This window comes from Macrotis lagotis, chromosome 8 (assembly GCF_037893015.1).
Source record: "Macrotis lagotis isolate mMagLag1 chromosome 8, bilby.v1.9.chrom.fasta, whole genome shotgun sequence".
Taxonomy (NCBI): Eukaryota; Metazoa; Chordata; class Mammalia; order Peramelemorphia; family Peramelidae; genus Macrotis; species Macrotis lagotis.
The window spans coordinates 27,533,131-27,548,148 of record NC_133665.1 but is presented as its reverse complement, the minus strand read 5'-3'; the positions used below and the strand labels follow the sequence as shown (position 1 = coordinate 27,548,148).

The following is a 15,018-nucleotide window of genomic DNA, read 5'->3' as shown; positions in this document are numbered from 1 at the left end:
AGGGTTCACTGCCCCCAACTTGGGGCCACTCTCCGCTTGCTCTCACACATCTTATCCCAGGTTTCTTTTCTAGGAGAATAAAAATGTAAAGGAAGCTGTCAAATAAGGTGATCTGAGTGACAGAGGTGGGGATAAAGAAGAAAATGACCTTTACCTGGTTCGGGCCATCACATTGTTTTTCTTGGGCTGCTGATTAACTGGACTGCCCATGTTGCCATTTTTCAAAGAACCCTTTCGAGCTAGCTCTCGCTGTTTCTCTGCAGAGGGAACAATGATACTGAGGATGAGGATGATGGCCTTATGGCACCCTGGACTGATGAGGGCAGGAAGCTGCATTTCTTGTCATTCTCTCCCACTCTGAGGGGCCTTTAGTGCCAGGCCATCCACTGAAAGGGCAACTCAAGCCATCCATTTTCCTAAAGCAGCTTTAAGGTCTGATTCAAACCCTAAGAACCTTCACCAAGCCCCTCCCCAACCAGCCTTGCTGATTGCACTAAGACATCAATATCCTCCCCCTGCAACATAACTTCAAGCTTATCCCTCCTCTGCAGAAACTGGGGGACTCCTGGCCCTCCTGGGGCTTCCTTATGCCCTACTCTCAAGTCTCCCATATCTCTTTGAAGTTCAGGATCTCTGCTTTGGTCTTCCAACTGGTTAGTGATTCTACTTTCTTGTTAATGCTAGTGACAGCTTGGATCACTCTGGACCCCAGAGGCATTTTCTTCACCTGAGCTAGTGAGAATCAATTTACCCTATTTGATGGTTTCTGATATCCTCATAAATAGAACAAAAGAGCTAGGAGAGACCTTAGGGACCATCTAGTTCAAGCTTGTCATTTCACACATGAGAAAACTAGAGCCCAGAAATGTGAAATAACTTGGTTTCAGCGAAGCTGCACCCAGCTCAGCAGAGCCAGCACTCTTAAAATCTGCTGCTCAAGTAGAGGTCTCTGTCCAGCTGCTGAAGGTAGCTATCCACCCTATGCTTCTCTCCTACTATTGATTCCAATCTGTTTCTACCCAATTCAATCTCAGTCATTGAGTTTCTGCCACTTATTCTGCATTTCCTACAATAATAAAATCTTTTCTCTTATTTCCTCTGTTTCCTGGCTTTAAAAAAGGCTGATTTTTTTTGATAGAACTTTTTGTTTACAAATAAACCAGTCAACTAACAGACTTAGACACAGACATTCACCTAAGAGTTGCCTTGGTCCCTGGGACCTATGCTGTGGAGGAGCAAAGGGAAAGCCTGTGTAACTTGAGGACTCTCTGTCTCTCAGTGTGGGTGGGTGTGTGGGATATAGGCCAGCATCTGAAGAGGTGGCCCAGCTGGAGTGAAGTAAGAGAGGTGGGAAGGGAGATGGAACAGTATCTCTAGAGGCAGATCAAGTGACTGGATTTTTCTGCAAGAAGTTTTTTGTACATTCATTCAACTGGCACTATCTAGGTTCTTTCTACATTTTGTGTTTCACAAGAACAGTTTTTGGGACATGGGGGAGTATATTTGTTATCTCCTCAATCTTCTCACCTGATCAGAAAAGGGTAAAAAGGCCCTTGAAAGGTCAAGTACATGGTGGTCAATAGATTAGAGGATCAGAGATTCAGAGCTTATTCATGAGGTAATATTCAAATTCCCTTTTTTCACAGATGAGGAAACTGAGGCCCTAAGAGGTTAAGTGATTTAACCAGGTACTCTTCAGGAAAAGGAGGCTTCCCCCCCTCTATCTCTCTTTCTTTTACCTATTTGTAATTCTCTCTTCTACAAAGCAAACCTATCAACTTTCTGTGGAATTGCTCCACAGAATATTGGGGCTCTAGGTATAGAAGAAGGAGACAAGACGTAATATAAGGCTAAAGAAAGATGAAAGGACATGGAGGTCTCTCTAACCTTAAGTAACTCTCTCACTAAGTGCCTTGGAGTATGAAATATCATCATTTTAAATTAGTTCTTTTTTGCTCCTGACATAATCTAGATTTTTCTGTTTCTTATTATACTTATATAGAAAAGAGGCAAAAGGAATGGAGGAAGAAGGAAGTCTGACCAGAAGAGGTTTCATTGAAGGAAGGAAGCTCAAACTTTGCAGACATTACCATTTTTCCACATCTCGTCCAATTGAGTAGGCAGTACAGTGAGTGGCAGAATATATGGTATGTTTAAGATGTGGCAGCTGATTGCCCTTTTTCATGCCTTTGTCGTCATGGTCTTGCTAATCATAATGAGCTCCCTTCTCTGTGTTGCAGCCACTTTCCTCTTCTATCCTTTTCCCTCCCAAATAAACTTGCATTTCCACATTCAGAAATCTGGCTACGCTATGCTAGGAAAGAGACAGAAAAGGATCTTGTACAATATTTATCCTTTGGGATTTTTTTATAATCAGATTGAGAACATAAAACTCATGCATATGGAGCAGTATAGGGGACACTGATAAGACCAGCCCAAAGGATGAATGAATGGTAGAAAATAAGATTAGAGAGGTAGAATAGGTCAGATTGTGATGGGTCTTGAATGAGTTTAGACTTGATGAGGTAGGCAACAGGGAGTCATTCAAAGGTTCTTCAGTAGAGAAGTAACATAATGAAAGCTAGGCTGTCAGAAACTTAATCTGGTAGTGGTGTATATCATAAGAGGAAGGGAAGGAAACCAGTAATCCCTTAGATGATTTGTGTTGATGGCTCAAATAGATGATCTTGGGCCTCACCCATGCCTATAAAAATACATTGGAGATGCTCCCAAGATATAGCAGTGGTAGTAGTGAGGGTGGGGGGTGGGGAATACAGCCAATCAGTTCCCAATGGCCTGGAGAAGCTGTCACCAGCTCAGCAGGTGCTAGCAGTGGGGTGAAGGAAAAACCCCTTTCTCTCATCTTATCTCCAACCCAGCTCCACCAGATGTTGACTACCTATTTTTCCTTTCTAATGAACAGCTCCCAAATAAAAAAGATTTTCTTGCCAACTGAATTTGTAGACAGTCCCCTGAGAAGGAAGCCTGGGCTGCTGCAGAAACAAATCACTGCTCTTAGGGGAGAGTTTTTCAGGAAGCTGATGGAAATGAAATTGAACCTTCTTATTCATGGCTGGAGGGAGACCAACTCTGATCCAGGAAGGTAACGACTGTCCCCAAAGGCCTCCTTCTCTTCCCAGCTCCTGGAAGTGCTCTGAACAGCAGCTGCTGTAGCTGGGAGAGAGGGAGATGGATCTGCATCCTAAGTCTATCATGGGCGGCAGAGCTAGACTAGATAGATTCCAAGGTTCCTTGCAGCAATAAATCCTATGACCCCACTAGCAAAGTCAGGAGTCACACAAAGTCAGGGTCTTCTTTGGTGAGAAGTGGAAACTTGAGGGATTTGAAACAATTAAATTGAATAGATTTAAAAATTTATGATTTTGGGGAGTTTCAAATATTCCTTATACTAAAATTTTAAAAACACAAATATGTGCAGATATACACATATAAATATAATTTGGTTTAGTTTTTGAAAAATCTTTTCTTTGTTATAATTGTTAGATAGTTAGATAGGCAGTTAGATAGCACAGCTCAAAGTCAAATCTTTCTAATCCAAGTCCAGAGCTCTATCCACTTTGCCATTTAACCTATTTCAGGCTCAGTTTTCTCACCTGTAAAATGTAAATAATAATAGCATCTACTTCACAATGTTGTGAGAACCAAAGAAGATAACATTTGTAAAATGCTTTGCAAATCTTAAAGTGCTATGCAAATGCTTCCTATTAATAATTAATTACCATCATCATCATTATTATTATCATACTTGGAGAAAACATCCCTGGTAAGGAATGAATAAATTCAGCCTCTTGGATCCAAAACAATATCTGCAAGGGCCCAATTTGTTCTTTTCTCAGTATACCACAACTCAGAAATGTGCTCAGCTCTTTCACATCTGGAGTCACATTAATTGTAATTTAAGAGGCCAAGGAAAGACCCTCTCTTCCTTGAAACAAAATTGGGGACTGAAATCCCTATAGCAGGAGACTAAAGGCTTGCACAATTAGGCATAAGAGTTAAAAAGTGCCAAATCTCAAAGCAGGAGGAAAACAGGAATTAGTATTTGTTCTAAGTAATCAAAGTTTGATACTACGTTAAGTTCTTCTTCAGTTTTAGAACTGGAGTGAACCTCAAAGGACACTTCAATCTTACACTCCCATTTTACAGATGAGGAGAATGAGAGGAATTAAATGATTTCCCAGGATAACACAGCTAGTGTCTCAGGCAGGATTTGAACCCAGTATTCTATCCAATGTGCCTGGTGGGTGGGGAACAGGGAAGAAGAGGGGGAGAGGGAGAGAGGAATAAAAAAGGGGGATAAGAGAGATGGAAAAAGGAAAGAGGTAGAGGAGAGGGGAGGAGAGAAGAGGAGAGAAAATCACTGGGTTTGCCATGAGGGTGGAAAAGTCATGGAAGGCATAGTTCCATTCCTTTATGATTTTGTGAAGGTCCTTCCAGGCCTTATCCCTTCAGAAAGCCCAGATAGGCCTCAGCCTCAGGCAATTGTGGGGAATGCTGGGGATGAGTCCCTGCCAGTTTATGTTTCATCCCTCAACATGAACACTAGGGGCAATCACAGACAGGGGAATTTCAATGTGGGGGTACCCCCCACTTTTCCACTCTTCCCCCCAGGAAGAGGCTCAATCACTGTAGCTTCCAAGACCTGAAGCCTCAAATACAAAACATGTGGCAGTGCCATAGTCTGGTAGAGATTCACATAGAATATGAACTAGAAATTAGGGGCTGTTTTCATATTTCCTTTGTATTCCCTGTGTTTAGATACACACTGATAGATTAATTGATGGTCATCACATAGATGATCTCTTGTACACTATGGAGAGTCCCCCTCCTCCCACTTCCCTGTGGGCAAGGCCTATAGTAGGGTCACCCATTAATCCCCCCCACAAGGAGAGCAGGAAGGTGGCCCCAGAGACAGGTTATCTCTGTCAGTCACTCCACAAGGCTTCTGAGGCCAAAGCAAGGAAGGGCTCACTTCAGAAATCTCCTACCAGGATGGCAGCTCCTGGGGGATTCTGTCTCCTTCCTTCTACTCCTCAATTCCAAGCATCTATTTCTATCTTCAAAGGATTTTTCCATCCTGATCCATTTTCCTATGCCAAACTCTTTCAAGCTCCCCAACCCATTTCTCCCTTATATCTTCCTTTTTCACCTTAAAGGTCCTGCTTGATACAGTTGCTTCCTGGAAAACTACACCAGGAAATCCAAGAAAGAAGCCTGGTAAGCTCAGTTGCCTTCAAGGCCTGTTGAGTAGTGATTGTTCTAAGGACTCCACCAGTGTCTCTGAATGTGACTGGTTCTGAATAGCTTGTGGAATCCTGTTATGAGGGGTTACAGGAAGGGAAAAGAAAGGACTGGTCTGCTGTCCTGGCTTCGAGGGAGAACTTAAGAGGGCTTTGAATAAATATAGAGATTCAGGGAAGGAGAGGGCCCAGGGAACTAGTGAGTATGGTCATTTTAGGAAATCAGTGAATGGGGCATGGGTAGGGAGACAGGAGAGACAGGAACGGGAAGGAAAAAGCATTTATGGAGAGACATACATGTGTTCCTCACCGTCATCCTAAAAGGCAGATGCTATTATTATCTCTATTTTACAGCTGAAGAAACTGAGGCAGAGGCTAAGTGACTTATCCAGAGTCACACAATGAGCAATCTGAAATCATATATTAACTGGTGTTTTCATGATTACTGGTGCAGTGCTCTATCCACTGAGACACTAGCTTAAATTAGAAGGGTACAATAGAAAGAGAGCCTTCTGGCTCTGATGGATGAAGCAACAGAAAGCTTCCAAAGAGAGCTACCTCCTTATGACCTGACCTGCAAGTCATTTACAGAAAGCATATCAGAAAGATACAAGTAAGAGGCACTGACCCACGACACGAGAAAACCCTAGAAGGAATCCTGGGAGGGTCAGGCCAATGGGAAAGGACAGAGGTCTTGGAATAATTGTCCTATAACTGCTGAGATTCATCAGTTTGAGAGAAAGGAGCAGGAATTCAGGCATGGGGTGAAACAACTTGGCAAGAGGCATTCTGAGAAGCGTTATATATCTCAGAATGGAGACAGATACTTTAGAAGAGTTAGCTTAGGGGAGAGCTAGGTAGTCCAGTGGATAGAGCACCAGCCCTGGAGTCAGGAGGACCTGAGTTTAAATCCGGCCCCAGAGACTTAATAATTGCCTAACTGTGTGACTTTGGGCAAGACACTTAACACCATTGCCTTGCAAAAACCAAAAATAAAAAAAAAATTTTAAAAAGGAGGCACCTTACTTGTGAATGGAATAATAAGAGAAGGGATTATCTTTTATATGAACTTTGGGGAGTAACTATGGGCAATTACTCCATAAAACCACTCTGAGTCCATGTTCATGCCTTTATAAAATGAGATTGTTCATCAATCTCTTAGGTCTTTGTTTAACTCACAAATCCTATGACTTGTATATGGAGGTGATAGAAACACTATCTCCTCTTTGTTTTCCCTAATATTTTCCACTTAAAGGAAAGGTACTTTGGCTAAGGAAAAAACATTTAAATGGGAATAGTATGGGAGTAACAATAACTCTCCTTTTTAACTGGGATTAATTCTCCCTTTTAACTGGGATTCCTGATTGGCAAAGAGTAAGGAAATAATTGAGTCAATGCATCCAGATAGGCAAATTCCCAAATCCCCTGGTTTTATTTTTACGGGGTAGAAGATGCCAAGTTTCTCTGGATTTCAGGATGCTACAGAACAAGAGAGTATCAGAATGGACTGTTATTCTGAGGATTTCAGATAGCTAAAATAGGTTGAAAAGTTTAAATAATCAAGTTGGGGAACTAGAGAACGTTTTTTCTCTCTAAAGTTATGTAGTTTTCTAGTTATCCTGCCCTAGTGTATTTATTTTTGTTTTTGTTTATTCTCTTTTCCCTTGAAGATAAACTTTAGGAAACCCAGCTCTTGCAGTCTGGAATGAGTGTTAGAGAGAAAAATGGAATGAGGAAGAAGCTGTTTTGGGGAATATGGGTATTCTGGCTGCAGGCAGACAGGAGACATCAGGGATTGGATGTGCCAAGATGCCAATGAAGTTCAAGAACCATTGAGGTGAAGAAGATGGTGTCTTGAGTCAGGGTTTAGAGATCAGAGAAGGTTAAATGAAAGAAAAGAGCCCTGGTGTCAAAGGAAAGTTCTACTTCATGACTTCTGAGGAGTTGGTACTGATGGAGACTCAGAGCTGAGGACTGGAATTCTTTATTAGGTCAAATTCTTTGAACATAAAAGAAATTGTGAGAGGAGAAAACCAGGCATTGAGGGTGGGGGAAGAAGGGTTTGGTTCTTGCAGGTGGATGAGCACTCAGGCAGGGGGAAAGGCACCAGAGGAAGGGATATATGTAGTCCTCATGTCCCCTTACCAGATTAGTCAGAAGTTGCTCTAGTTCCTCACTCTTCTGTTCAGGGCAGCACAGCAATGTGAGGGGCTTCTTAGAAACCATGAGATCATAATTTTAGAGTTCAAGTGCAGTTCTCTCATTTTACAAATGAGGAAACTGAGGCCAGGATATACAAATGACTTGCCAAAACAGCCAGAAAGCTAGGTTGCACTTTGAACTACTAAGTGTTTGACAAAGTCAGAATTTGAATGCAGGCCTCATGTTCTCAATATCATGTGAACCATGCAGCTTTCTGCTGGGTGGGCTGGGGAAGACATCCCAAAGAAGAAATTCTGTGAGGGCAATGTTTCTAGTCCTGCATAGAAGAGAGTCTGAGGGCTCAAGGGCAGGAAATATCATGTTCAGTCCCCACCCCAGGATTCTCTGGCTCATTGTCACCTAGGCTCCCTTCTCACACAGAAAGGCCAGAGCCCTGCCAGGTAAAAGAATGAGGAGAGGCCCCAGGGTCTCTATACTTTGTATAGCTACTCTCTGACCAACTGCCTTGCCCACCTCCCCTGCCAATTTCAGCAGAGAAATAACAGCTGCTTCATCTAATTAGCATGAATCCCAGCTGGAGGAGCCAGGCCGAGGAGCAGCAGGACAGAAGGAGGGGTTGGGGGAGACAGACGATAGAGGAATAAGCCACTGCAGGAAGCTGAGTAGAGAAGGAGATGCTAATGGTATTGATTGAAAGGCTTGGCTCCCCCCATTAGCCTCCAGATTCTATTTCTTATTGCAAGGCTTCCTTTCGGTAGCACAGATGGATAGGAGATTGAAGGGGTAGACAGAAGAAGGGTCCTGAGGAGTTAGGGGGATTATGGGGAAGGAGGTAAGTGTCCACTTGACAAAGGGCCTTAAGGATTAGACCAGGAAGTGCTTGAGGGGCCAGAATGAGAGGATGGGGCCTGAGGGAGTAGGCAGAAAGAGAAGAGAATAGGGATCTTTGGTCCATAATATTTTACAATTAGAAGGGAGCTTAGAGATCATTTAGTCCAATACCCTCATTTTACAGATGAATAAAATGAGCCCTGAAGAGAAGTGGGGCTAGAGAATGGGAAAGAAAGAGATGGGAAGAGTTGAAGACAGACACATGTGACATGCAGTGGCTCAGGGCTGCTAATGGGCCCAGCATTGACTGTATGTTGATATTCAACAATCATCTCTGCTTCTATGGGCTTGGAGGAGGAGAGTGGGCAGCTCAGTTCTCAGTTCTAAAGTTCTTTGTGACTTTCAAGATGTTAAGCTGCTCTCCTTACCAAAGATGGTGGAACCCCACTATCCCCCTATCTTTCCACTTCCAGATGCTATAGGTACCATGATGCCTGGAAAACCCTAAAATGCAAATGCCCAAGGGAAGGATGGAACTTTCACAAATTCTGTTCCATACATCCATTTCCTTCTATTTCTACTGCATAGATCCTAGCCCAAGCCTTCAATATCCCATTCTTGGGGTAGAGAAACAGTTTCCTAAATGTTTTTTTAATTTAAACTTTTTGTTGTTCAGTCATTTTTAGCTCATCAAGACCCCATCTGAGGTTTCTTGGCAAAGATTCTGGAGTGGTTTGCCATTTCCTTCTCCAGCTTATTTTACAGAGGAGGAAACTGAGGCAAACAGGTTTAAGTGATTTACTCAGAGTCAGAAAAGTTATAGTAAACATCTGAGTATAAAAATGATCAAGTATCTAACGTGGGCAAGTTATTATGTGAGGCATGGGGTATAAAGATAAAATTACCCTTGCCCTTTAAGGGCTTATATTCCACTATATACAAATAAATATCAAATAATTTAAGGAAGAAGAGAGAACACTGTGGGAAACTTGGAGAGGTTTCCTATATATGGTGGTGTTTGAGATAATCTTTCATGAGTATCTTTGTGAATATCTTTGTGCTCCAATCAATTCATCCTACATGGTCAAATCTATCTTCCTAAAAATTCTATTATGTTGTAATATTGCTCAGAAATCTTCAGTGGCTCCCTATTAACTAGAGAATCAAGTCTATCCTCTTTACCTGGTGGTCAAGGTTTTTTATGATTTGACTCTTTAGACTTTTGAAACTATGTTCTCTGAACTTCGTTCTCTCTGAACTTTTGGTTCTAGGAGACGATTCCAAGGTACCTTCTGCCTTTAATTTCTAATACTAAAATCGTCCATCCTTAAAACTCCCATGATTTCCTATCACATTGCCTATATGCCTATATTCTTTATAACCATATTCTATAACTTGGGAGACATTATCCACAGTGAATATCTGTAATATATATTCTATTCTGGTCAGACTAGACTACTTTTCATTCTTGAAAGGATATTGCAATCTCTCACTGTCTTTGTTTCTATTTCCTTGTATTTTCTTCTTTCTTATTGTTTGCCTAATTCATTTTAGAGGTAGGATGACTATCACATATTTCTTGACAAAACATTTGCCATTGTATCCAAAGACAACATCGTTCCCAAATTCCTTCCTTATTTACATTTTGCTCCTGGAAGTTTGACTCTCCCCAGGAGGGTAAAAGGAGAGATCCTGTATTAATAGGGGACAAGTACTTGTAATCTATTAGATTACAACAGTTTCTAATACTGTGGATAAAGGACTCTGGTGCTGAGCTGCCCACCTTTTCCTGGTAATTAAAACCCACAAGCACACTCACCTAATTTCACTTGGAGTGGGGATGGTTTGTAATTCATGGCTACAGACTCTCCTTCCCGGGCATCACAGTCTCCATCTGAGATGGATGCAGCTGCTGGATCCTGGGGAGAGAAAATATTTGGGAAGAGGTGGCTAAGAGTCAAATGAAAGGACTTAAATACATTGATTTACCTTTCTGACTCAGGATCTCTTGAGGGAAAAATTGATGAGGACAGTGACTTGCCCCCCCCCTTCCCCAAACTCCAATGGAGGGAGATAGTTTGAAGCCCATTAACTATCTTGCTATGTTCTACAAATCCTTCAAGGTTCAACTCAGTTTCCACCTTTATAAAATGTTCCTCAGTGACTCCAACTTGCCCAAATCTTTCCTTCCTCTGGTCACAATATATATCAACTTGTGCATACTTACAGACCCAGATTAGAAGGGTTTGGGGATGGGGTGGAAGGGAGCCCTTTAAGACCTGTCCAGTCCAAGGACAGTTCTATTTTTTTCAGACATCCAATTCTTTTGTGGCTTACTCGGGGTCAAACCTTTATGTACCTTGTTCACAATCAATTTTCTGGTCCCACAAGGATAATTACACAGGGAGTAGCTTCAAGGTCTCTTGCCTCTGGCTGGGACCCCCATGGAACCTGCCTCCAGAGCCTGCCTTCCTAGCCCAGACTGAATTTTGGCCAACGGCACAGCCCAGGGTTTGGTTCTCCCAATTAATTTCTTCTTAGTGCCAGAGGGATATCGACAGGAGCAATAGGATGGAAGCCAACACTTCATTGTCTGGCCTGACTGGTGGGTAAACTGGGAGCATTTTGAATTACTGCAAGGGAACAAGGTTTTGCTCCCTTCACGGGAAAAGGTGGAGCCTGAGGGGAAGGGAGCTGGCTTCTCATCCTACTCCATCCCGATGCTTTTGTTTTCCTACTGCTAATAGCAGATGCAAACCCAGCAATGTGCCATGCAGCTGCTACAAGCATACCAAAACACAACTGTTTTCTGAACCAAAGTCCTAAATCTAAAGTGGTCTATTCCAATGGGCCCTATGGACAAATCATAAATCTCTTCCTTCTAAATTAATGTTCAAACATTTGTCACAATTACTCTCCAACTTAACCTCTGCGAAGTTCATATCATCCCAATTATATTGCCCTCTCTCCATCTTTTTCTATTTCAAAACTATCTTCAGGAAATTCTTCCCTTTTTTTTCTTGTAAAATTGTATTTGATCCAAATCACATTCATTTCCAAATATTCCTTCTCCAATTTCTTAGGTGGCAAGTTTGTGATGCTGTTGTTGAGTCATTTTCAGTCTTGTCTCACTGTATATGATCCCATTTGAGGTTTTCTTAGCAGAGATACTGGAGTGGTTTGTTTTCTCCAGTTCACTTTACAGATGAGGAAACTGAGGCAAACAGGGTTAAATGACTTCTCCAGGTCACATAGTTAAGCAACTGAGCCTGGATTAGAATTTAGGAAGATTAGTGTTCCTAATATCCTATCCCCTATACCACTAGCTACCTTTGTAGGATGACTTTTAAAAAATTCAGGAAAATGAACTAAGATATTTACCATTAGATATTTCAAAGTCATATTCCCCCTTTCTGCAAAAAAAGAAGAAAATCATTTTCTCAATCACTCCAAGGTCAAACTTCTTTATTATATAATCATATGTTTCAGTTTCAACATTTTGTTGACTTCACTTTGCATTAGTTCACATCTTTTCATGCTTCTCTGAATTCTTCATCTTTATAATTTCTTACAGCTAAGTAATATTCCATTAAATTCCTATACATTTTCTTTAGCCATTCCTCAGCTATTGGGTTTCTCTTTTCTTCTGGTTCTTTCCTACCACAGAAAGTAATGCTGGGAATAATTTGGAACATAAAAGAACTCTTCTTTAATCTTGTTGGGGTAAATGCCTAAAAATTCTTCCACATTTTTCAATGACAATAGCAACTGGCTTACAGTCTTCCTTTCAACCTATTGTTTTCATTTTTGGAGTAGTAGAAAGAATGTTGAATTTGGAGACATTAGTCTTGAATTCAAATCCTGACTCCCCTGGGAATGATTTTGGATAGGCAATTTCCCTCTTTGGACTTCAGTTTTCCCAACTGTTTTTTATTTTAAATTTTTTATTTTCAGTTCCAAATTCTCTTCCTTCTTCCATCCTTCCCCAACCCTTTGAGAAGATGAAAAATACAATATCCATTCAGTTTCCTCATTTGCAGAATGAGGGTTTGGGCTGAATTAGCTAACTTCTTCTACATTTCCCTTATTCTTCTACATCTATGATGCTATTCCCCTAACCCCTACAAATAAAATTATCTAGAAAACCTCTATATCTATAAAGTATCCTTTTCCCACTTGAACTCTGCAAAGGAAATTTTCTATGCATAAAATCTTTATTGAACTTCTACCTCCCCATTTTATACCTCAATTGAGAATGAAAGTTATTGCATATGTTACAGATTTTTCTATGATCTTAATATATACAAGAGATAGAGGAAAGCTCTAAATATTGCTCTAAAGCAATCCAACTTTTTTGTGACCCTTCATGGGATTTTCTTGGCAAGGTACTGGAATGGTTTGCCATTTCCTTCACTAGCTCATTTTATAGATGAGGAATCTGGGGCAAAGTTAAGTGACTTGCTCAGTTCACACAGATAGGAAGTGTCTGAGGCCAGATTTGAACTCAGGAAGATGAACTTACTTGTCCCCCCATTTGTCCAATCTCTATCTACTTCTCAGTTAACTATGACTAAAAAGATGTCATTGTGCTGTATATAAATCATTAGGGAAGCTTGATTACTTCCTTTTAATATTTTAATCAAGGATAATGTGCTTCAAAAAGATTTTGTATAAATCTTTATGCCATACAAGGATGTTTTCCAAAGGCACAAGGACAAACTCAAGCCTGTCAAAGGTCCTTCTCCTATCCCTAAGCCTAATGCTATAAGAAATAGCATGGACTGGAGCATGGAGTTTGATCTGTTTAAATGCTGACTTTGCCATTACCCTGCCATAACACAGTAAACAAATCACTTATCCTCTCTGAATGTCAGCATTCTCATTTGTAAAATGAGGATAATAATACTTGCATTATCATATTGTATCATAGTATTGTCATAGACTACAGAAATTAGGAAAAGAAGGGAACTTAGAAGATTCTTTGAGGAGAATGCTTTGTAAACTATAGAATAATATATAAATGTAAATTACCCATTATCACAGCCGATTTCCCCTGTGATCTACCAACAGTAGAGAAAATGGGAAGTGCAAAGTATTTCAATAGCAGGGATGAGGAGGATTAGACATGAGTATAAACTCACACAAATTCTAGTCAAATGGACATTGGCCTCTGTTTCTTTTACGTTGAACCAGATCTGAGGAAAGGTGGTAGCTTGAATAGAATCAATGGCTTGAAGATGAACCTGTGAGAAGGCCTGATGTTTGTCCTTCGTTTGTCCTTTTTGACAAGCACATGAACTGGGTTCAGTGGCCAGATAAGAATAAGGTTGACTGGAAATATCCCTGCATGAGGCAATCAAGGTTGAGTTATTTGCCCAAGGTCACACAATAAATAAGAAATTGAGGTCAGATTTGATCTCAGGTCCTCTAGACTTTAGAACCATCATTCTTCATACTGCACCATCTAGCTACCCCTGTGAGGAGTCATAAATAATTTTTATGACTGAATTCCAAAGGCATTTCTATCAGAAAGCAGGAAACCTGGCCTTATACTATAATTTTCTCTACACCTATGGAGAAAACACTCACCAAAACTAGTAAGTTAGCAATGCTTGTCTTGCTATCTCTTGTTCCAATATCAATCCTTGTCCCTTTCTACCTTCTGGAAAATAATGCCCTCACCTCTATTCCATTAACCAGATCTATAATCCTCACCTTCAAAGGCAATGCCCATCCTCTATCCACCCCATTCAGTGGTTCCTCCTTGAGTTTTTGCAAAGGCTCTTCAAATCCATATGTGAATACATAAATAAGCAAGTGTACCTCCTAAACATTAAATGAAAATTAGATCTCAAACACATTTCTTCCTACTTTTAAAAATTTAATTAGATACTGTTGTGATTAATAAAATTCAGGTTGATTTAAAAGCCATCACTGAATTCAAAGGTTTTTTTCCCTTTAATGTTTATGTTTCTTCCTCAATCATGTGGATGTCTACTAAATATTTTTATGTTAAAAAGGAGTCCTGGGGCAGCTAGGTGGCCCAGTAGATAGAGCACTGACCCTGGAGTCAGGAGTACCTGAGTTCAAACGCAGACTCAGACACTTAATAATTACCTAGCTGTGTGGCCTTGGGCAAGCCACTTAACCCCATTGCCTTGCAAAAAAAAAAAGTCCTCATACTCAAAAAGCTTGGGAATCACTGCTCAAAACCAGTTTTCTTCACTATTTTTCCTCTATTTTTATTTTCTCCCTTGCTTTCATCTAGCTATCAGGAGGGCTTTATATGAAAAGCTAATTCACTCAGAAGTTAATGACAGGTCAGGTCATCCATCCATCTCAGGGGAATAAGCATTTGAAGTTCCAGAGGGACATTTCAAGCAATCTGGTAGGCTAGTGGGGAGTCCTGTATGTCTTTCAAGTTCAGCTATTCAGGCAGCTCCTTTCTCTGCCCATACTTTACAGAACTGGTCAGACAGAAGGATGGGCTGGCCTAAATTAGAAGGGACAGCCCCTGCAGGTCCAAGCTCCATAATGACCTCAGCACTGGGTCCATTGTATCTGATGGTTCAATAAAGTAGGAAAATGTAACAGTCCCACTGACTTCTGTTCCTTTTGAAATAAGGGGGTAGGAATCCAGGGAGTTTGCTAAAGAAGAAAAAAAAATGGACCAAAATATTGAGCCTTTTTTACCCCCAGCATTTACTGATCTGGTCACTCTTGAAATTCCTCTAACTCTTAAGTCTGAACCGTACACTCCTGC

General features: G+C 40.9%; 1 protein-coding gene and 1 long non-coding RNA gene across 4 annotated transcripts in view; one reads left to right on the top strand and one right to left on the bottom strand.

Annotated features, from left to right (window-relative positions):
• Positions 1-15,018, bottom strand: part of FAM219A (family with sequence similarity 219 member A) — a 91,627-nt gene that overhangs the window by 6,106 nt on the left and 70,503 nt on the right. For all 3 annotated transcript variants that reach the window (XM_074196574.1, XM_074196572.1, XM_074196575.1), the window contains exons 2-3: positions 10,075-10,174; positions 155-257 (exon numbers count right to left, since the gene is read on the bottom strand). In XM_074196574.1, the coding sequence (XP_074052675.1) occupies positions 155-257; positions 10,075-10,174 (203 nt within the window). The remainder of the gene's footprint in view (positions 1-154; positions 258-10,074; positions 10,175-15,018) is intronic.
• LOC141495363 (uncharacterized) lies at positions 2,007-5,245 on the top strand. The gene is made up of 3 exons (XR_012470750.1): positions 2,007-2,147; positions 2,924-3,103; positions 5,178-5,245. It is a non-coding gene; the product is annotated as an uncharacterized LOC141495363 (long non-coding RNA).